Raw genomic sequence first — 24,320 nt, forward strand, 5'->3', positions numbered from 1 at the left:
AGCAATAGAAAAATCATATTTAGTCCCTGTCAAGTAAAGTCCTGTGTGCTGCAGTACAGAAGGTTTTTTAATCTTCTCATTTCTTTCAGGATTGAATCACTGTATTTTTTGACACATGCTGTCTAAATATCAGTCTTTCAGGAAATTGCAGGTTCTTTCTGCAACATGCTCCTTACCATCTCATTCACCCCCCCCCCCCCCCCCCCCCCCCCCCCCCCCCAATTTCACCTGAGGCTGTCTCCATCTCTCCATCTGAAATGGAATTATGCCATCTGCTGGGGCACCAAAGCAGAATATAAAATAATTTCCAGAAAGCAGAAAGCAGAATGCAATGCAGGAAAAAAAAAAAAAAAAAAAAAAAAAAAGAGAGCATTCTCTTACTCATACAAAGGAATCCAGGATGGCTAGAGTTTTATGTTATGTAAAAGCCCACCTTACTGGAAAAGGGATGCACATTAAAAAGACAGAGCCATCCCTAATATACATATTAGCTCATTATAGATATTAATACATAATGCATTATATTTTAAAAATACATTTGTTTATTTTTCACTTTAAGCATATGACTAAATGCCAGTATTCAGCTGCCTTTCACAGAATCACAGAATGGCTGAGGATTGAAGGGACCTCTGAAGATCCTCTAGTCCAACCCCCCTGCCGAGCAGGATCACCTAGAGCACATTGCACAGGATGGAATCCAGGCGGGTTTTGAATATCTCCAGAGAAGCAGCCTCCACAACCTCCCTGGGCAACCTGTCCCAGTGCTCTGTCACCCTCACAGTAAAGAAGTAAAGAAGAAATATTCAGTTGGAACCTCCTGTGCTTCAGTCTGTGCCCACTGCCTCTTGCCCTGTCACTGGGCAAAACTGAGAAGAGACTGGATCCATCCCCTTGACACCCTCCCCTCATATATATATGCAGATTGATGAGGTCTCCCCTCAGTCTTCTCTTTTCCAGGCTAAACAGGCCCAGTTCTCTCATCCTGTCCTTGTACGACAGGTGCTCCAGTCCCCTAATCATCTTCATAGCCCTCCTCTGGACTCACTCCAGTAGTTCCATGTCCCTCTGGTACTGAGGAGCCCAGAACTGGACACAATACTCCAGGTGTGGCCTCATAAGGGCTGAGTAGAGGGGGAGGATCACCTGCCTTGACCTGCTGGCAACACTTTTCCTAATGCACCCCAGGATCCTGTTGTCCTTCTTGTCCACAAGGGCACACTGCTGGCTCATGGTCAGGCTGCTGTCCCCCAGGAATCCCAGGTCCCTCTCTGCAGAGCTGCACTCCAGCAAGCCAGCTCCCAGCCTGTACTGGTGCTTGGGGTTATTCCTCCCTAGGTGCAAGACCCTATACTTGCCCTTGTTGAACTTCGTGAGGTTCCTCTTGGCCCAGCCCTGCAGCCTGTCCAGGTCCCTCTGAATGGCAGCACAGCCCTCTGGGGTATCAGCCATTCCTCCTTTCAAACTTACTCAAAACGTTTTCAAATATGTACATTTATTTTTTTCATGAAGAAACAACTTCCTACTTAGTCTTCCCATCTGTAATGAATCTACAATGGCTTGAGTTTTACAGTCAAAATATTTTGACTCGTTGGTTATGACCATTTACTAAGAATGATAAAGCTATTTTTGTAATTAACTTTAGAAAATACCTGTGTAAAGTATATTTCTTTATGAAAATATTAGCAGTTTCCCTTTTGCCTTTTTCCAGTGGTCATTTATGATTAGTAGCTCTCAATTGCCTCATTGTTTTGCTAGAGTAAACACATTTTCCTAACTTTCACTTGATGGGGTAGATATGAATGGCTCTGTGGCAATAAAGCTATGATATAATTATTGCATTCACTCATCTGCTTCCTCTGTTTTGCAGTTTAACGTTTCAGGAACAGCAGGGTTTAATTGCATGCCCTCTTAATACAAAATCTGATAGCTCTTTGCATATCAAATCTAACTTTTCTTAAGCTACAGTCACACTTTTCTCAGTTTATTGGCAGATTTCCAGGTGTTTAATCAAATTCCATACATGTCCACAACAGATACTTGGGTTTGTCTATTTCCTGCAAACCCAATTCTCTCACATGGTGGTCAAGGTTGGTTTTCCAGCCCACTCTCATTTAACATTTCAGTGCTGTGTTATTTTTTTTCTGAATGTAGGGAATGATGCAAAAGAGAGGCTGCTTCCCCAAATCAGCAGGCAGTCTAGTACAGCCAAATGCAGAACATTTGCATACAAATGCATACATCTACGTGCATTTCTTGATGAGGAATTACATCACAAAAATGGTAACAGGTTACATTTATGATGGATTATCAACAAGCTGGTTCGATAACAAGACAGAGCTGGAGCAGTAGGAAATTTACTGGGCTTGTCCTAGTTCTGCAGATAGTGGGACCGTGCCTGAAATATGATGCTAATTACTAAATATCTCAAGGGAAAATTGGGAAATATTTTGAAGCAAAAAAATAGTTTAGAAAACCTGTTGAATTATTTAGCAAAGTCTGTAGCATTTGATTTTCAAAAGAAATCTTCTCCTGCACCATGGCTGTGAGATATTTAAGAGCTATTAAGCTATTTAAGCTGGCAGATAAAGCATTAACAGGCTGGTGCTTCAAACCTTTACCTGGTTAACAAAATGTTTGTTTGAAGGGACAGATTCTTAACTGTTTCACACCCCTTTGTGGGTAATTGTGGACTGAGCACAATCTAAGAATAAAAAGAAAGGTGTCACTTTCTGGTCAGAAAGCAACTATTGGAAATATTTAACAGGTGCTTTCATTACTCTATTAATTGCAGGCACTGAGAATTAAGATTCACAGATCCAAAGGGTAGATTAACATCTGCAAAGTATCTTTTATTCAAATTTCACTTGAGGCAGACATTAATCACAGAAGACATACTGAAACACTTAAAAATGTTGATAGACATTTAGAACTTTGGTTTTTAATTTTAAAGCTATAATAATAAGACTTTCCACTTTGGAAATAACACAGCTAGCTGATGAATGTCTCATCTGAAATATAAATCCTTTGAAATATCAATCTGTAATGGGAAACCTGTCAGATTTTTAATTACAGGGCTGCAAAAGCCAGTCAGCATTACAGTACAGTACCATTGTATAACAGAGCAGAAGTCACAGGCATGCTTTTTGCCAGCTGTTGCCACGGAGAACAGATCCCTGTCTAAATGAGGGCAAATCAGGGTTTGTCCAGATTACGGAATTTGCAGTGCCACAATTACATCAATAAAGCTCCAAATACTTAAAGTTTTTTGCCTAGCACAGGCAGTGCAAGCTCTGACTTAAGCCACTGCAGAGCATTCAAGCCCAGAGCTAATACCCTGCGGTTCTTGGCAAACCCTTTCTTTGTTGTGCCAGTCACTCCTGTTGCCCATTCTATGTGAAAATAGAGAAAAATTAGAGGGCAAGTGTGAAGGAGGCTGGTCGACTGCTAAAAGCTTCTCTGCTGGGGACACAGAGGGATGTGATGCATATGTTGAAGCTGGTATACACTGTGCCCATGATATATAACAGATTTCAACAGAGGAAGATTTAGCATAAGCAATGCTAGCTGATCTGAGATCTGAGTCTCCTGTCATCTTCCACATAATTAAACACAAGTAATTACCTTGTAAATACTTTTTTTTTTTTAACCTCTTTGAAAGTGGAGCACCGAAGGAGTAGCATTCACTGCAGAAGTTGCACTCACATCCACTAAAATATTAATACCCTGCTTTTTAACAGAATGCAATGCTGTGATTACAAGCATCTCTGAATAAGAAACGTGAACATGGTAAAGAAGTCAGCAAGGGACCTATTTAGTATAACATCATACACAGAGTCAAGAGTGTTTTTCTTTGTAGAGAGCCATAGCTAAAAGACTTTGCAGAGGGAAACCAACCTCACTAGGGTGTCATGCAAAGTCCCTTGCAATATTTCTGTGCCCCTTGGCTGATTTTTGTATTACATACTGAAGTGGTTCTGTACCCTGTGCTCAGCTATTGGTAGAGCTGTGGGCTTCTTCCCTTCTCCCTGCTGTGTACCTTGATAGAAGCTCCATCTGAACACTAGCTGTGTGTGTGTGTTGGGTCCCTGGGTCCCTCTGGGGTTGGTCTGTGACCAGTCCAAGACAAAAAAGGGATACTGGAAAGATGATGCAGCATGGGAAGTCTCTAGCAAGGCACTAGCCCTACACTAGCACATACGTTACTGATGTATATGCTCCCCGGCATCCCTTCCTGTACCTCCATGTAATGGGGAGAATGGTGCTGGTGAGGAACAAGAGCTGAGAGCGCCTTAGAGCCCTGCAGATGACCATGGTGAGCTCAAAGTAATGGCAAATCTTCGTTGTTTGCCAGCATTCCACCTCCAGCATCCCACCACACCTCCCAGATCATGTGAGGTCTACAAAAGATGAATTTTAGCAGTCTGGGCATTCAGAGACCTGAAAAATGGGACAATGAGATGTCATGAACCCACCACTTGTGGCCAATTTCCCACAGCAGTGAGTAAGCACAAGACGGTGAGGTGGGAACATAGGTCTTATCTGAGCTCTTCTGTGAGCTGGCTTCATGACTGTGCAATTCCCTCTATCTATGCCTCAGTTTCCTTACTTTTTGTCAATTTCTTCTAAACTGATTAAAAGTGTTTGTAAGTATTCAGTAATATTTAGTACTCAGTATATTTGGCTATATAACTGAAGCGTAAGCATTCAAATATGTCCCTCTAATTGCAGAGAGAGAAGAAATTAAATTAATTAAAGAAAAGGGAAAAAGAGATTTACATCATCTTTGACATTTTTGTTTCGTCTGCAATAATCTCTCAGCCTTTACTTTCAGAGGGAAAAAAGAACTACTTCAGTGCTGTCTTGGTTCAGATCACAGAACCCCTCAGAGGCCTAATATACTCAGACGAAATTATTATTATTCATTGTTGTGTCTGACTTTAATGTTGTTATGGTATTTTCATTACCCTTTTTCTCCTTCTGTTACACATTAGGCATATTATATCTTAATTCAATGCTCAACTGCTATAATACTTGAAATAAAATTTCCTCCTCTCATTTAGTTGCAGTCTCTGATGTGTTTTATATTTATATAATTGCAATTTTTGACATAGTAACTAGACATATTTTTTATTCTGTCAGGAACCACACCCTGTAAAATAAAGTGAACACAACCAGAATTTCCAAGCCATGTCACCTTTTACGAAGGGGAAATGCAATATGACACTTGGTAACTAACCTCAGACAGTTCTACCACAACAACGGTTAGATTCTTCTTTCCTTGTAGCTTTCCTAAGGTTGACCTAATTACAAAATGCTTAATGTGAGTCAAATTTGTCCTCAGCCTGTTTAAATTTTCAAGACCAAATCTTCTAATCATCTTTGGCTTTTCATGTTAAACTGGCTGACCTTTTTCTTCTTCTTACTAATAGGGTGCTGAGAAAATTTTGCTAATGAATGAATCTGGGGAACTGCAGGATCTCTTAACCAAAATTGAGGTAACTATTTCTGCAAATAATCATAGGGAACATACATTGAATACTTGCAATTGAGAACATTTTCCTGAATGGATTCCCTTCTGTTATTCTTTCTTCTTTCTTCTTTCTTCTTTCTTCTTTCTTCTTTCTTCTTTCTTCTTTCTCCTTATTCTCTTTATTCTTCTTTTATTTCTCTTTATTCTTTTCTTTCTTCTTTCTTCTCTATTCTTTATTCTTTCTCCTCTATTCTTTCTTCTTCTGTTATTCTTTCTTCTGTTATATAACGATCCCAAATGCTGGTTTGTTTTTTGCTCTTTGGATAAATGATATCTCAGTATCACAGCCTATTAAGTTTGAGAAAACTCGGTGATAACATGAAACCCAAATGTCTACCTATCTATATTTTCTCTGATTTGCCACAGCAAGAAAGGCAGGTAATTTTCACTTTCCTATAACTTTTGACAACACCTTTGATATTTAATCTTCACCACGTCCCAGAGGAGTCAAGCCTCTTGTGTGGATGTTGACCCACTTTCTGTGTGCCACACTGAACATGCTGAGATGTTCATGCACATCTCCTGCATTCTGGTTAGACTTGAAAGTCTAAAGTTGACATCTAGAAAATCTGGGCAAAAGTTGGAAGTTTTCAGTCACACCAATTTACACAAAATTACACAGACCTCACATTACAGATTATTATGCCTTTCTCCAGCTCTTAGTTTGCCTTGTTAGTTCAAGTACTTTGGGGCTTATTTGTCTTTAGTTCTGAACATTTGATATACTCTCCCTGAGGACACTCGGTCTCAGTGTAAGACTGCTCCATCTGCTTTGCTCTAAGCTAGGATCTCTATTGGTTATCACTTTTCTGCTGATCTTGTGAAATTGGCTGCTCAAGGGACTACCTGTCTTCCTTTTGGTGGAGATATCAGTCATAACGTCTGGGTTATACGGATAGCTGTGGGGAAGAAATGTATTTAGAGTTATTATTTGGTTGTCTTGAAATCACTTGTAAATAAATTAAGATAACACATAGACTTAAGAAGTATGTAATTTCCACATTAAAAATAGATAACATGGATATGATATTTGTTAAAGACACTAATGAAAGAGTAAAAGAAAGCTGTATCTAGTTGATTTATCCCCAAGATTACATCTAAAAGGTTTCTTTTTCCCTGTATTTAAACAAACTACAGCATATGCTTCCCTAACATTCCTTCATAGTAACTCTTTGTATAGAATCTTATGTTGAGCTTTTCACTAAAAGAGAATCCTCTTTTTGGGGAAGCATGATGATTTCTCATTGCCAGTTTCTTTCCTAAACTCCTTCAAAAGTTACGGTCAGGTTGACCAAGGAATGTTCACCTCTGCTTTATTCCAGGTGTAGATTGGGCATTATCCAGTAAATTGAGGACTGCCTCATCTTTTTGGAGAAATAAATGTCCCTTCGCAATGCAGGTGTCACCTTCTGCATTTGTCTGCCCTGTTCTTTAACTCAGAAAAGCTTTCCTTGTCTCATTACTCAATGTATGTGTTTCTGTATAGAATACAGAAGAACCTACTGGCCACATTAAATAGCTAACCAGAAACTATTAAACAAATGTATACATAGAATGAATACATTCAGCATTACTGCTGTCTGACAGGTGACTGTCAAATGGGGACTGTTCAAGCAACTAAGCTAAAACAACTGTGCATTGTTTCTTAGCTATCTTAGCTTTCTACATGAAAAGGTAGCTATTTATAAGCATAAGAAGTAATAATGAATTTAATGATTACAATATTATCTTAAAATGTTGAGATTAATTACAATAATGTCCAATGAAGTAAAATTCCATCTTAAATTATTAATGACGTGCACTCCTGAGATAAAAGAGAACAAAAATATTACATTATATACTTCTAGACATTGTCCCTGGAGAAGTTAATAGTAAAAGGAGTTGTATGTCCAGTGAAGAAGAATGGCAAATTTATGAGCTACAATACAAAGCAAACAAAAAAATAATAATAATAAAAAAATCTGATACTATTATACTGCATTTCTAATTGTTTTGTCCCTCATAAAATTTCCCATATAACTTTGATCTTTGTTTTACAGATGTATATATCGCATAATCTGTTAGTCGTGCTGTGTCTTCTGCTTACCTATAAGGATAAGCTAATGGACAAATATATCAAGCATATGGCAAGAAAGATTGATGGAAGTGTTTTGCAAATCTATTAAGAAAAAATCTATCATCTTAGAGAGATTTGCACTACAGCTGCTGTGCACCAGCCCAAATGCTGTTGTATCAACAGTACTGACAAGTGAAATAAGTAGGAAGCTACTTCTAGATTACAATAAAGATTCAGAACAGAAAGATACACCAACATAGCAGCAGCAGCAAGACTGGTGCATCATATCTTAGTGAGTGACTCAGTACAACAACCCATGAGCCCTGCTGGGGCATACTGTGCACTTTGAAATCTGCATTTCACCTAATCAGACCCATGTGAAAATAAGTTTTTGTAGATTGTGAGTCAGATTTTCTGCTACATCAAACTGACATGGACTTTAAGGCAGCTGAAATGACTTACGTCAGCTAAGACTCTTTCCTTTCATCTTATGCTCTACATTTTTTTTGTATGTTCATCTAAATTGTCAATAGATGAATGCTGTTTTTAATAGCTTTGCAGCAATCTCTTCAGTTTTCTCAATGATGCTAAAAAAAGGGCTATGTTAGTTCTACATATTTAAGTATACTTTGGTAACAGTTTTTGACTAATATTTTCAGTGGTGTATGATTCCTCAGAGTAACACTAACAGGAATTTTATGGATTACTCTTCTTCCTTTATAAATAAATCTATAAAGTCTTTACTCAACAGTACAATATTAAAGCTAAATATCTGTGCTGTGGTAAGTACTGGTCTACTTTTCATTTATCTGGTACAGAACTTTCAAGCAATCACTAAATAAATTAGCAGTATTTTCAGTAACTGTAACTTAAAAATGTCTTCAAAATCTCTTCCTGTGTTCTCAATCATCTTTAATCCATCACAAAGTATAGTAAAACTACTGTTTTACTCATGAAATAAGAAAATTGAGGGAGCCCAAGTCTTGCCTGCAGCAGTTTTCTCCAGGTATAACTGCTGAATATTAATGATCTTTCTCTTTTCTACTGAAAGCTTCAGCATTCTACACCCATAAATTTGAATACATCACTTATTTCCTAAAGCACTCCTTGTCAGAAGCTATGAATTGCTTTTTTTTTTTTATATGATCAGCTCTAACTGTAATAGGAACAACATATTCAGCATGAACATGTGCAAATGATAAAAGTCCTCATATCTTAACATATAACATAGAAAAATATAACATCAACATAAACTGCCTGGAGTTCAGAATCAATCAATTGCAATACCTATTAGAATTGATCTAGGTCTAAGACTACATCAGAGCAAGCCATCACTTAGCCAGCTTTTTTGACAACTATCAACACAGGCTTCTGAGGTGTAATGTGACTGATGATCCCACAGTGAGCATTTCTAACCGTTGTACGTGGGTCCATACAGAGGCAGACATGGGTCTTCTGTGGTTGTATACCTTGGGATGGGGAAGTGGATGTTTCTCATGACAGAAACCAAAATGTGTTTCTGAGAAGCTGTCCTGGAATCTTCTTTGTCCTAGAGATACAGCTGTTGAGAAGGTAACATTGTGATCTTTCTTTCTTCTTTGAGCAGAGAGTCCAGCACCCTCATGAGTGCCTCTCTTGCGGGGGCTTTGGATTCCTTCCGTGCTCAGTGTGCCATGGGAGCAAGATGTCTGTGTTTCGGAACTGCTTTACGGACTCATTCAAAGCCCTCAAGTGTACTGCTTGCAATGAGAATGGGCTACAGCGCTGCAGGAGCTGTGCAGGCTAAGAATGGCATCTCCACATGTGCAACCCCATTTTATTGTACTGCAGCAGTTTGTAATATGATTTTTTAAAAATGAATCTGTTTATCTAATTCAGTCAATAAAAATCAATTTATAGTATACTTCTGCTGGTTTGATCATTGGAGCCATTTAAACATGACCATATCATGAATCTTGAAGAGTATGTTTCTACAGTCTTTATAGAGAGATTTGTTGTCTACTGAACGTACGGTATTATCAGCCACTTGGGTGTGAATTCTTCCTTTTTTTTTTATACAGAACAATGAGTAATCTAGTAATCTAGTGAGAACACATTATAGCTTTATAAATTTCATGGAAATTTCTGATCAAGCTGGTAACTCTTACGGTTCAAGGGCTGGTCTATGCCCAGACAGCTCCATCTCTGTAAATACCTTTGGCATTTTTTGGTGGGTTTCCCTAACAAGAGCACAAGAAAGTTAGTCAGGGGTTAGTCTGAATGCACTGGGGGTTTTCCACATTGGGTATATTCCAATTTTGAAGTTCATGAGCACTCATGCACTTCTTGAGAGCACCTTTTAGCAAGGTAGTTTAATAGACAGTTACTCTTCTGCCTACATTGACTGCACATCTGCCTTTATAATATTTTGAGCAAAGCATAACTGTAATATAAAGCAGTATACCTACAGCTGCACAAAGTGCGGCTTGCAAAAAAGTCTCTTCTGAAACTTTATGTTTCTTGATACCTTATTTCCCTTATCTGAATCAACAGAAAAGAACTTTTTCTCCATCTTCATTCCACTTGCTATATCTAGAGGTAGTAGTTAGTGATGAGTTGGAGAAGTTGGACTAACTTATATTTTTGAATTTTGATTATAAAGGACTTATGTGTATTCTAAGAGATATTAAATGTGCAGGCTTGAAAGTGTTGTAAGAACCTACTGCTCTTCTAGTTTCTATAGTGAGGCTCAGAGGGAGCATCTGGATCTTCTGCATAACATGAGAGAGATTATATTTTCTACAGAGACCATCCAAAAAACTTAGCAACACCACAGCTATAAAACTGAATTGCAGATGTGCTTAACTGAGTGAATGTGGAAGAAATTAAAAAAAAAAAAAGAAATAAAAGAAAATCTTTTGTTTCTTCTTGTGTTTAATACCACCCTGTAACCTTTATTTCTGGCTAATATTGCAGTCCAAACTGGTGTAATAGGGAATGAAATATAACACAAAGCAGAATACTGATGCTTAGAACCATCATTACTGTTTCATGAAAACTTATTTTTTTAAGATGTTAGCATACTGTGTCTCTAGGGGGTGAGAGTATTCATGGTAGCAAATACCAGACTTCACATGACATAAACAAATATGTTTTGATGGAAATTATTTTTGAAGAAAATGCTAGTGAATTTGTGATTTTGTAATTCCACAGTCTTTATCCTGGAAAGACATTTACCTGATGGCATAGATCATGTCACTGTTCTTCCACTGAAGTACTACATGGTTAAATTGTTATAACTGATCAGAGTAAGGTAAAAATTTTCATTGAAACTAAATTCTTCATCACTCTGGAATAAGGGTTTGAAGCTGTTTTCCTCACCTCTCAGGTGATGAGAAAAATCATTCTCCTAAGAGTGAGATGAGTAAATTAAATCCAGTTCATTCCATGGCCCAGGGGCCATGTAAGAAACCTAGAGAGACTATCCAAGCTTACGTACTACTGTTAGAAGTAGCAGAGACATTTCACTCCTACAAGCAAAGATGGGGTAAAACTATTACGGTTTTTTGAAGAAGAAATGATGAAAGCAAAATGTCATGTTTTCTAGAATATTTTTAATAAACTAGGAGATAACATTATAAAACCACAGGGCAAGTAATGATCATAAGTAGAGCAATCCTCAGGCACTATCTGTTTTTCAAGAAGCCTGTGAAAAATTTCCAGTACTAGAAAAGATCTTGTTTTTTTCTTCTGTTATCAGATGAATTACAAGCCTTTTCTCTCCAGTTATATTTTCCTTGTAACAGCCTGCATGAAAACCAAAAACAGATAATAATTTGTTGCAAGAGGAAGCTTTTACTACATGGTTTGCTGTCTTTGCTAGAGCTTTGGGCCTGGTTCCTCAGCTCACTCCTCAGCTTCACCTAGAAGCACTGAAGTCAATGGAATGATTTGGAAATTCCTTGGAAATGGAAGATTTCCAAGGCAAGTCCAGGAGCCAGAAAGAGTCAACAGCAAGAGCATCATTTCAGGGGTATGATACTTTCTGGTGTAAGAGATGTATTGGGCAGCTCGTAATATGACTTTTAAGCCAGTATGAGAACAGAGAAAGAATGTATTTCTGTTCTGATAAGAATTAGCATAGCATCATTGATTCCAAGGAGTTAACAGTAGTCTCCTCTGATATAACAAATAAGGCCCAGTTGCATCTTTGCACAGGAATTTTTCTATTTGAAAACACATCAAGCTTGCTTCTGGCCCCCTGCTACACTGAGGTAAGGAACCAAGTAGATGTTCTTTGGCTGACAGCTCAGCATATTAACATATATGAGAGCAAGTAACAGAATAAGGTAATCCCTAGGCTGTCTGTATTGCAAAAATAATCTTTTTGATCCTGAGAAAGATAAAGGTTTGGAGTTCTCAGTCCTGTGGCCTCCATCATGCTTTCCAGTGGCTATGCATCCCTCATACTGATATGCTACAGCCATCAGGTGGCCTGGCTTTACCAGGATTCATGCTGTAGGTCACAACATAATCTAACTCATTGTCTAATTTTGCTATAAAATTAATTTCTCATTTCCCTATTCCATGGTCTCTGGTTACTCTTTATTTTCATGAAAATGAAACGAAAAACAGAAATTGAAATGCTGCAGGGAAATGGCTTCCACACTAGAACCATTTGAGATCTCACATTCCCAAACTTCATGGATAAACTAAGGCTGTCCCATGGCAAAGGCTCCTACTGACTGACAAAGGTCAAAGGTATTGTTTCAGGTATAAGCAACAAACTCTGCCACTACTGCTCTGGAGATTGCATATATCATTCTAAGTAACTGGCCTGACAAATACGATGTTGCAGTATACATACATATATACATACATATACTGTGTATATATATATATATACATATGTACGTATACATACATATATACAGTACATATACATTGACCATCAGATTACACACATTTGTGGCTTCAGGACATTTTTGAAAGAAGAAAAATTTTGTAACTGCCTAAATAAAGAAACTTAAAAAGAAATAAAAAGGGGTGTTTAGAAGAGAGGGGGAAACAAACCAGAGCTGACCTATGTTCCTGTTTCTAAAGTTTGCTGACCCCAAACACAATTCTCTCAAATTAATTAAAATTATTCTAGTGATTTAAACACCTGTTTGATTGGGTCTAGCTTATCCTTTACTAGTGAAACACTGTGAAAAATTGAATTACCAAATTAACTCCATACAGTACATAGTATAAATATCTCTTAAAATAATGCACTGTATCTGGAAGCCCTCCAAGTTGTTCACTCTGTGAGTTAAATCTCTGCATGCAGGAATTCATAATTATGAATGAAAGGAATCCGTTAGGTCTTTGTACTGAGTCTGGCTGGGATAGAGTTAACTTTCCCTGCAGCAGTCCATACAGTGCTGTGCTCTGCACTTGTAGCTAAAACAGCACTGGTATCACACCAGTGTTGTGTCTGTTTCCGAGAAATACTGGCACAGCATCAGGACTCCCTCTAACGCCCCCAGAGCCAGCAGGCTTGGGGGGAGCAAGAGGTGAGGAAGGAACACCACCAGGGCAGTTGACCTAAACCAACCAAAGGGATATTCCATACCATGTGGTATCACACTCAGCCATAAAAGGTGGAAAAAGGAAGAAGAGGGGAGGGGTGAGCTCGCGTGAAAACGTCTGTCCTCATGAACAACGTTGAGGCCCTGTTTCAAGGACGTGGTCAAGCATCACTTGTCGGTGGGAAGTAGAGAGTAATTCCTTTCCTCTGCACTTCCACACAGCCTTTGTTTGATTTTTTTTCCCTTTTACCCTTTTCCTTTTTCCTTTAGTTAAATTATTTAATTAATAATAAATTTCCCTTAATAATTATTTGTCCTTTAATTAAATTACCCTTATCTCAACCTGTGAGTTGTTCCTTTCCTTTTCTTCTTCCCCTCCTCTTCTGAGGAGGGGTAGTGAGAGAACGGTTGTGGTGGAGTTCAATTGCCCATCTGGGTAAAACCACAACAATCTTGAAACACAAGAAACTAATTCTGCTGTAAGTAAACTTGTATTTGAAGAAAGCTTTCTACTTTTGATATCAGTGACACATGAAAAAGCAATAAACAAATTCCTGAAAGGTTTGTATTTTTATTAATTAAAGTAAGAAATTAATTTTACTGAGTTGGTTTTCACAGTTTTTGTGAGAAAATTCATAATGGTAGACACTTTGGTTACCTTTTCCAGCTATTGCCTTTTTATTATTGCTTTAAATTTAATTTTATTCACTTAGCCTTAGATACATTATTTGACCACAAAAGCATTCAACAGGGAACATTTATGCCCTAAATAATTTATGAAGGAGAAGAATTTAGATTGCTTAGCTTACTTTAAATAATTTACAGATGATAGTAAAAGACATTGTAATCCAACAATAATTTGAAAAGTAGAAATTATTAGAAATAAATCTTTATATTTAATCCTATTTTCCTTCCTTCTTCCATTAATTTGCTTGGGGGTGATGAATCAGGAAATAATTGCATTAGACGGAAAGGGCTGTAAAAAAACTTGCAGCTTAAGCTTCTTCTAGCTTATCAACTCTACTTTGAAAAATTGCTTTAGAATGAGTTAGAAGAATTATGAAATACAATAAGTTCTCCACTCAAGAAGATCCACACTATAATACAACATATAATGCCTGCCATTTTTCTCTTTTTGAGGCCTCCTAATTTTTCCCCTGAAGGAAGGATCATCTTTTTGAAAGCAAAGTTTTATTTAAAAATAAATAAATAAAAGATTAGACATTAAGTACAAGAAAAGTTATTATAGTTTACTGACCTGAAATTTGAAAGTATATATAAAAGAAATATTTTTCAAGGCAATGCCCTCTAGTAGGTGACAAAGAGTTATATTTTGATATGGAGGAAAAAAGCAGATGTGATTTCTCAAAACAAGTAAGGATTTTATGATCACTCACAAGGGCTGACTGTAGCTGTTATTTTTATTATTGATCACAATCTGTTCAAAGTAAACAAATGATCAGTAAAAAATCATCAAATCATCATTAAAACGTCAGCCTTCATAAAACTATCACTTAAAATTTGCTGGTTTATCACATTAAATCTGGTGGATACACTCTTGACTGTCAGATACGAAAAAAATTCCCTTCTGATCTCAGTTCAGTTAAATTATGAATGAGTGAGGATGACAAATCTAGGAAGCATCATCTAAATCTGAGTACTCTGTTTTATTCTAGCTTCAAGACAACTGGACTTTAAAAGTTCATTTTACCACAAAAAGTTCATCTTACCACAAAAGTTCATTTGTGCATTAGTTTTCCTCATCCAAAGACAACTGGGAATAGCACAGTAGGAGAGAGATGTTATACTTCAAGAAAATCCACCAGATCTGTGGGATGATATATTTATGCTAAACCTTACATATCAATAGGGCTGAACTGGCAACTCGTGCTTTCTACTGCCTCAGGGGTTCTAGTCAGACAGACAGGACATAAAATAGATACCTCAGTCTGCACAGTTATAAGACTCAGCAAAAACTTGACTTTTTTTTTTTTTTAAATATAAGCACAAATATAATAAGCAGTCATTGTCATTACTCATGTCTTTGAGATATTGCAATCATTGCATTTAGTATTATAGGAAAATCATGCTGCCTCTCATTGCAGACTGATGGTAGTATACAGTAAGTTTTGCCTGTCATCATAATCACAGAAAAAATTTCCATGTATGCTATCAAACTATAAAACTGCACTTTTAAACATAAGTAGAATATTATTGCTATTCCATACATTGTTAAGATCTCAGGAATATTGACAAAGAGAAATATGTCAGAAGGTTTAGGCTATGGTTCTCTTCCCTAGTGTTTTGAGAGACCTGTGCAGAATTTTGCAACAGGCGTCCTTGATAGGACTTGATAGAGTCCTCCTGCAATATCCCCTGGCAATGCACACAGTATACCCAGACAGCTGGTGTTATGCTTTCTTTTTCCATGTCTCATGTTCTTTTACCAGTTTGGGACATAATGAGCCTAAATTTTTCATTTTTTTCTCACATTCTCAACTAAATGTTCACATCCTGTGTCAAAGAAGAGCTAGCAATAAAATTCTCTCCTCTCTTTATAGCCACTATACTGGTCTTCCAACACATACTTTGTGAGCAATATGGTTTGAAAAACCCTATAATATTTTTCTGTATTTATTCTCCACTCCTTTATCTGGTCTATGATGGTAATAACTCTTTCCTATTGCAGCTTGTGCATCTTACAGAGCATCTTGTGTTCAATAATGTCAAATATGTCACACTGCACTTTGCCCTTACCTTCAGCCAACTCAGTATAGCTACTTATTATATGATTTATAGCCTCAGAGTATAGCCACAAATCCTATTGTCCCATCTTGGAGCTTTCCTACCACCTGCCTATGCTGTTCTATAACTTATGGTCCAGAATATTTTGCTATACCATAACTCAGTTTTACAGTTTGATCCCACATTCACACATTTCATCTTCTCTTCCTCAGATGGCTTGTTCATCCTGTTTAATAGAAATAGTTTATTCCACCCTGTTATGGGTGGATTGTATAATTCACAACTGGTGTCAGGCTTTGTCCTCCACTCATCCTGACCTTGGTGGGGGTATTAACCTCTTCTAACCAACTGTCTTTATCCAATGTATGCCTGCAGAGCGAAAGTGTATAGCTAGAGTGGTGAACATTTTTTTTTCCCTTTCCCCCCTTAATTTCATAGTGTGATTTAATTTCAAGAGTTTTATCAAAATGACTTTTTTTTTTTTTTTCCCCAATATGGAATTTCATATTGATAACAGTAATAATTACAAACTGATAACGGAATTCCTGTTTGTGGATCTGAAAGTATTTCATAAACGCTGAAAATCATCACAGCAATTCTGAATGAAGAGTCAGACTTCGTATCCCTGTTTTAGCATCCTGGCTTCCCTCAGAGGCAGTGAGGGAGAAAAAATTAATCTGAATCTCCAGACAAAAGCAATCTTTGCTAATGCTCACATTCGTGTAGAGATTATTAGGCAGAAATTGTAAGTCTTCTGTCCCCTAAAGTCTTCTGTCGCCTAAAAAGTTCCTTTGAAGGATTCAGCTAACCCCCCCCCCATTAAAAAAAAAAAAAATAAAGAAAGAAAGAGTATAGAGCTTGCCAAAAGTTTGATATCTGAAAAGCCAGAAGTTTCTGCATTTTCTAATTTCCTTCTTCAGTTCATGCTGTTAGATACCTGGAAATACCATGCTGTTAGATACCTGGAAATTAAATTGTTAAAGATATCTATAGCATGGCTTTTTTAACATTTAAAATCTGATTGTGTACAAAAAATCATATATATTGTAAAGTAAATTGAAAAGTTTTGTGTTGTAAGTTTACTACCTAACTCTGATCAGGCGATTCACCATGTCATCACTGTTCATTAGAAACAGACATCAATGGTAATTTACTGGTAGCAAGTTTGGTAACATTTTCTCGTCTTTATGGGTATTTGATTCTTTTTATCACTATTAATATTTTCAGCAGTTGTTACACTCAGTGTTTTTACATGGCAGTACAAAAGGATCATATCACGTCTGCAGAAACAAGGATTCATGCTTCATACTGAGAGAAGTCACAGCAAGTTTTTGGAAAACTTTTTTGGTTCTGAGCATTTGTGACTAAAGATTTTTTCCCTTGTAATCTGCAGTTGAAATAGGATAGTTGACTATGGATATTTTTTGTCATTTCTCACATATATATAAGAATTTTTAAACACAGTTTCTATGGAAAAAATATTGGAAAATGTCTTATCCACAAAGGGCAACTACTACATTAATTGCAAAAGAAAGAGCTAATGATGACACATGTATTAGCTGGATACTTCATCTAATTAAAAGAAAAATAACAACCACCCTTCATGGATGTTTGTGTGTTTTGCTATTAAATGTATCAATCAAATTGAGATTATTAACTAAATACAATTTACCTTCCTACTCTTATGCACTTTTGTTCTAGAGCTTGATATGTGTGCAATCTGTTCAGAATGCTTTTTCTTAATTGAAAGATTATGAAAAGCTGAGATAATATTTACCACAAGTAACATCAGTGGCTGAAAAAAAAAAATGAAAAAACAACAAAAAAAACCACCACAAAACAGCTAAAAACAAAACTCAGAGTAATAAAGCCCCATTTTCTTCCTTTGTTTCTGAAGGAAATAATACAAATGTTTGTCCATTGTTCTCAGCAATTAACAAGTTATCCTGTTAACAAGCATTCCTCATTGACACTTTCAGTCCTGCATGAGACACGGTGGACTGCAGCACTTCAGCAGAGGCTTTGGATGCCACATTATGCCACTTGTACCTCCATGCCTGCTCCAGCCCCCTGGCAGGATGGCACACAGAGCATATTCGATGCAGTAGCACCTGTGTATTGGATGCAGTAGTACCACTGCTAGTGTACCTCCAAGTATAGGCCAAAATTTGCACTGTAGGCAGGAAAACACATCCAATCTTAGATAATGCTGTTGTGATTCACAAAATAAACTTAACTTCCTGTTATGTTACACTGTTGCACAGCCCAAACAATAACCATGTTTTTTTTTTTTTTTGGTAATAGTTTTGAAGTAAATTATTCTGTTAATATTTCATTTTATATGACCTGTTTTAAGGTCAGAAGTTATTACTAGTAAATGTGTACAGACCTATGGCTAAGGCAATGTATTTCAAATAAGATGTAAACATTTCTGTTCACATCTAAAAATATAAAGGAAATTTAAAAGCCATCTATCTTAAGCATTCTGTTTAGAATGAAAGACTGGATTTCTGCAGTTATACTTTTTCAATAATTTTGTTTCAGTCTTTGGACTTCGTTTCAGTGAGATGGAGCATAAGAATGTTTTATTCTATTTAAAAGATACATTTACTGACTAGTGGTGTGTATAATTAATTGACAGATATTTATTAATGACATTATATGCTGGAGAGAGAAGTGTACTCTGTCAGTATAGTTCAGTGTGAAGCAAAGAAAGAGCTAAGATGAACTCATTTGAAATGCTCTAATACCTAAGCAAACAATAGCATTTTGATTGTTTATGATACCTAAACAATCAACAGCATAGTGATCACAGATAAAGTAATTCTATTAATTTGTCTTGTAGTAGAGAATATAACCTCGTAATCATAACTACCAAGGTGTCTCTATATACATAAATTTATATACTTAATTTTATTTAAATAACAGTTATGTCCTTCCCTGACTCCTGCTCTGACAATTTTAGATTCCATAACCCAGAGATATCACTTGAATTAGAAAAACTGTTTTGCTTCTGGGAAAATTTCCCTACTTTCAACCCTATATCCTAGCAGTGTTTTCTCTTCCAGTGCATTCTCAGAGGTATAATCAGAGAACATCATTCAAAGACCTCACACGTTCCCCTCTGTACTCCTGGAATGATCTTTGTTATATTTTATTGTGTCTGCTAGCTTCTCAGATTTTCTGTTATGGAAATTTTTCAGTCATTTTCTTTCTTTCATAACAAAGAATCTTGAATTGTTCACAGAGATCTGAGTTTTCCCTTATGAAAATAAATTCAAAAAAAAAAAAGAAAAAAAAAGGCAACCTTAGTGGTCTGAGCAAGGAGAGAATAATTTCACACAGACTTTTTCCTCCTTGAAGAGGAAATTAAAACAATTTTTGTGATCATGTCTAATTTGTTGTTCGCTGAACATTTTCACATTCTTGCAGGCAAACCTTGCTACACTGAACATTTTCACTTTGAAGTACATTATCTAAGTTAAATCTTATCCCTTCACTTCTTTGTCAGTTGCTTTTACGTGTACTAAATTAATTTCTAGTTTCTACCATGACAGTAATCCACTTAATATAATTAAATAAGCCAAAAATCTGTCTTATATAGCAATTATATTGTGCAACTGTTACATTACTAATGGTTAGAATAATAAAAAAGATATTTTGATACATAGCATTACTGGAAACAGTATTCTAGAGTAAGTGAGGAGGGGATTTCTTCTTTCTTTTAGAAGTAATTGATTATTTATATACTTGTTTTTTAATAACAGGGAAGTTAGCCTGGTTAAATCTATCAGAACTGTATAACAAATGGAAATTGTTGTCTCAGTCAAAAGACAATGATCATATGATGATATTAAATGTACATAGAAACTAACAGCAACCCCCAAAATAGTATTTAAGTAGTGCTGATGTATAACTTCACTAAAGAATTCAGAAAGATCTAAGATGACACTGTGGTCTCATGTTACCTGTAATAAAGAATGGGTTGACTTGCACTCTAGCATTAACTGTGAAGGTCTTTTCTCTGATTTATTTATTTATTTATTTTTCTCTGAGCAGAAGAATAGCCCTTACCCATCTGGTTGAAGGAGTGTGGCAAATCAGAGTAGACAGTGACACCGTGAGACCTGTAGCAGAAAAAATAGTGATACCCTGTAGTTTCTTTACTTTCTGGACTTTTGGGGAGCTTCTAGCAAGTTGAGGATTTTCAACACTGACCTTATGTTGCAAATGTCTTTACATTACCGAAGGATATTCTGTACAGCAATTGAACTCATAAATGCATTTTTAGGATAGATTTTTGGCAGCACTGATTTTTTAAAAGAAACAAAGAAAAATGGATTTGCCACTGTAATAGCTATAGATGAGGCTGGGACCAGAAAATGTTACCTAGATATATTCAAGGTTATCTGATCTGCAGGTAGTCATTTGAGGGTCTATTTTTACTTCATTGGGAGAGGTCATGAAATCCTGAAAAAATATTGCTGGAAAATGGCAGACTGCCCATAGTAATCATGGAAAGGGAACATGTCTTCCTGATTGAATGCAACTGAAATTGTGGCGCAGCAAAATGGATGTTGAAGGACTTCTGGAGCCCCCTTAAAGAAATTGATATTAGAAGCAGAAGTGCAGAAGTGTTATTTAATTTAGGGAAAATACTGGTACCTTTGGGAAACAAAGAACAGCCAAGAAACATCATTGCTTTTCTCTAACCTTGCTTAACGGTACTTCTGTATAAAAGATGTAAATAATACAGAGATTGTTGTAAATGAGAAACATCATGAACAGGACTGAACAGACAGTGAGACCATACTTGTTCTGAAAGAGATGGTGTGGATTTTATGTTCCTGATGAAAATTAAATGTTAGTTTTTAATGTACCTATCTTCCTCCAAGAGATTTTTTCCCTCTATTTTTAGCTGCTCTAAGTTCATGATTTAAGTGCATATCATATAAAGCTCATGATTTAAGTGCATATCACAAATCATGAGGGATCAGTTAGATAAACTGGCTGAATTTTATTGATACGATGGAGGAAATCCCTGTTGTGAGGATTCATGGTGATCCAGGACAATAATTTAGATTCCAAAACTGTGCAAAGTATTTGTTAACATCATACCATCATTTGGTCCTAAATCCATTTTTCACACCTAATGTCACATGAAGCCCTAGTATCTGCACTGACTAGGAGTCCTGGCCTATTACATTACCAAGTATATCAATCTGAAATTTGACACAAGAGAATTATGTAGCCTCTGCCATATGACACACATTGGAATCATCATTTCAGCAACTCCTGATCTGTGTGGAATGTGAATAAAATATTGTCTGAAAAAAAAAGCAAAAAATAAAAAAGGCAAAAAAAAAAGAAAGGTGATACTGGTCTCAGCTTGGACTTTGACAGTTTTGACACACATTTATTATAGAGCTGGATGTGAACCAGGACATTTCAAAATATATTGGAGTTTTGGCTAATTTTTCATCCTCAGAGATAATGTGCTATATAAATCAGACAATGGAGAAAAATATTGTTCTGTTTCTTTATCCCTGAAAAATTGTTAATGAACAAAGTTTTTGAAGTAAAGTTGTAAAGTCTCCTTATTCTTCTCTAGATATGAGGAATAATAAGCAGGTAGAATTTTACAAGGCAGTACAAAAGTTAGGTTGCTTCTTCAATGACTTCCTAGAGTCTTGGACCAAGTGAAGAATGCAGACATGTCCAAGTCTTGTCTATTCTCGTATGCAGTAGGCATTATTCTTTTTAGAGTTCAGATTATCTTTTTAGAAACTAACCTTCATCTTACAAGAAAAATAAACAAACCTTTGGATTTGTATCAAAATTGTCACGAACTCTGAATCTTCTCATGTTATCCCAGCATCATACAAAATTATATTCTTCAACAGCAGCAGCAATCTGATTAAAAAGGTGTAAGATTTCTACCCCTCCATCCCTGTGTTATGAGATGAATTGCAAGTTTGCTTACAAGAAAACTGAGATTGTAGATATTCTGCCACAAATTCCAAAAGATTAAATATTGTTTTGGAATTTGCAATAGACACTGTAATTAAAAAGGCTTGAAGGAAGTAAAAAAAAAAACACCAACAAACAAAACAAAAACAAAAACAAAAACAAAGCAAAACACAAACTACCTAAGAAACTCCAAACCCTAAAACTCAGGCTGCTATTTCCTTCTCAATTCTTTAGTCTGGATAGAAAAATCCAAAGCATAGCTGCTGAATACCCTTGACACCTCTTGAAATGCCAAGAGGGGTCAGGACCTCCCAGAAGAATTCCTAAGTAAGCATGTAAGATAGCTGAAGTGCTTTCCTTTGATTTCCTACCACTGTACTGAATTATGATTAAGATGGGAAAAGGATGGAACCTGTCTTTGGCAGGATAGAGATCAATGTCTTCTTTATATGTCCACTCTTCCTTATGAATGCCAAGTGCTTGGTGTTTTCTGACCAAGAAAGCACACAGTAATGTGGTACGTGGAATTACAGCCAAAAGCTGCTATGTATTGTTTGTGCTCTGAACTTTCACATCACAATGGCAGCTGTTTCTGGAAATGTGAGATACCCTGTTTGTAATATCAGCAATGAACTGCAGGGATTAGAAGAAATTTCAATAAAGAGAATGATATAGTAGGAAACAGTGATACCACAACGTTGATGAAAACAATGGAACCAGAATCTGGAGCACAGCAGAGAAAAATGTTCTTTCTAGTATCATTGTAAATCAGAACCTGGCAGAGTAGGTAGAAGTCCATGTGGGATATGCTACATATTATGAGTGAACCAGTGTGCCGAAAGCATTTTTTTATCAGCACTTTTATGAGATACCAGGAGTAATTCAAAATGGTTAGGAAGCTCCTTAATGACCCTACTGTTTACTTGTTGGGCAAAATTTGTAGTCACACTGAGAGAACTGGTGATACAGTGGACATGCCATTATATAGTGTTACAATATTTTCTTGTCATATTATTACCTTTCCTGACCAAAAAATAATAATAATAAACAAACAGACAAACAAACAAAATGCCACCAAACCAAAGCAACCAGCCACCACCACCAAAAAATAAACTGCCTGAACTTGCAAATTGTTTGGGAGTGTTTTCAGCAGTCACCATTGTTTTTATCCCAGGCAATGCAGCTTTGCAGAGTCAGCCTGCAAATCCCAATGGCAAAAGTACCACTGCTTTTCCCAGAGCTGTTTTTGCTTCTTGAGGGCCCTCTAAGGCCCTCTAATATGTACTGTGGCGTAGGAGGAACAGAACTGTTCCTTTACCTGCTTCTTTGCCTGTTGGCAGCAGAATTTCCTGTTTCCCCATCCCGTTGCTCAGCAGGCTTGTGTCACTTTGACCACCAATCAATTGTAAGAGCACGGCACAGAGAGGAACAACTTCTGTTTGGATAAGAAATAGAATCACTGCAGCTCCTGATACCTTCAGAACAGGGTAAGGTTAAAGGGGAAGGAGAAAGCATCCAGCTCTAGAAGAGTGGGTTTACAATTACACAAGAATAATTAGTTGCCTATGGTAAAGGGATGCTGTATTCACCATGCACAGAGACAACCCAAACCACATTCCTGGTGGACAAAGAAAGGTCTGGTGAGTACCAGCAGAAGTTGAGGCCCATCACTCACAAAGAGAGGCCATCCAAACTGTGACACCAGCGCTTCCCAGGCTGAGATTAAAGGGACAAGTAGGGAGTGAACGCAAAGGGGGGAAACTTATGTTGCTTTAATATCACTGAAACATAACTTAAAAGAATCTTCTTCAAAGAAATCATCTTCACCAATTTAGCCTTTTCCATTGCACAGGAACAACCACAGAGATTGTCACTGTGGTGTTTTCTCTTCTGACCCATGCAAATACTTCTGCCTTTCAGCTAGCAAAAAAAAAAAAAAACAAAAAACAAAAAACATTTTAAAGATATACATAACTATTTGGATGAAATATTTTTGAAAAAGCAAGAGTGGATCCGTACTGTTTGGACAACTGTAAATATGGGCAGGTAAATTCATCTGAAATAAAACCGTGCTTAAGAATATATTAAACAGGTCACAGACATGTTAATTATACACACATATTTATATGTATTTATACACACACACATACATATACTTAACATATTTTTATATATTTATATATATATAATGTACATACTATTGATATGGAATACATATGTGCACACACATATAAACAATAATGTTTGAACCATGAACAAACATGTAGGCCTGTTTTAGCCTTCTCATTCATTCTTTGAAATGTATCATCAACTATCCATCCTGCTTATATTTCGAGTTTATGATTTTTAGGTCACTGAATCATCCCTTATGCTTCCTGTGACATACATTTATTTGGAAAAAATATAATAAATAACAAAATTATTTACAAATAACAGTATTTTTATATGAGGATATCATTTTTCTGAGGCC

The 24,320-nt window shown here is 36.5% G+C and overlaps 1 protein-coding gene across 1 annotated transcript in view; it reads left to right on the top strand.

Moving 5' to 3' along the window:
* Positions 1 to 9,408, top strand: part of GRXCR1 (glutaredoxin and cysteine rich domain containing 1) — a 39,671-nt gene extending 30,263 nt beyond the window's left edge. The window contains exons 3-4 of the mRNA XM_013199843.3: positions 5,430 to 5,495; positions 9,193 to 9,408. Of these exons, the coding sequence (XP_013055297.2) occupies positions 5,430 to 5,495; positions 9,193 to 9,372 (246 nt within the window). The 3' untranslated portion in view covers positions 9,373 to 9,408. The remainder of the gene's footprint in view (positions 1 to 5,429; positions 5,496 to 9,192) is intronic.
* The last annotated feature ends 14,912 nt before the right edge of the window (positions 9,409 to 24,320 follow it).

Source organism: Anser cygnoides, chromosome 4, assembly GCF_040182565.1.
Source record: "Anser cygnoides isolate HZ-2024a breed goose chromosome 4, Taihu_goose_T2T_genome, whole genome shotgun sequence".
NCBI lineage: Eukaryota > Metazoa > Chordata > Aves > Anseriformes > Anatidae > Anser > Anser cygnoides.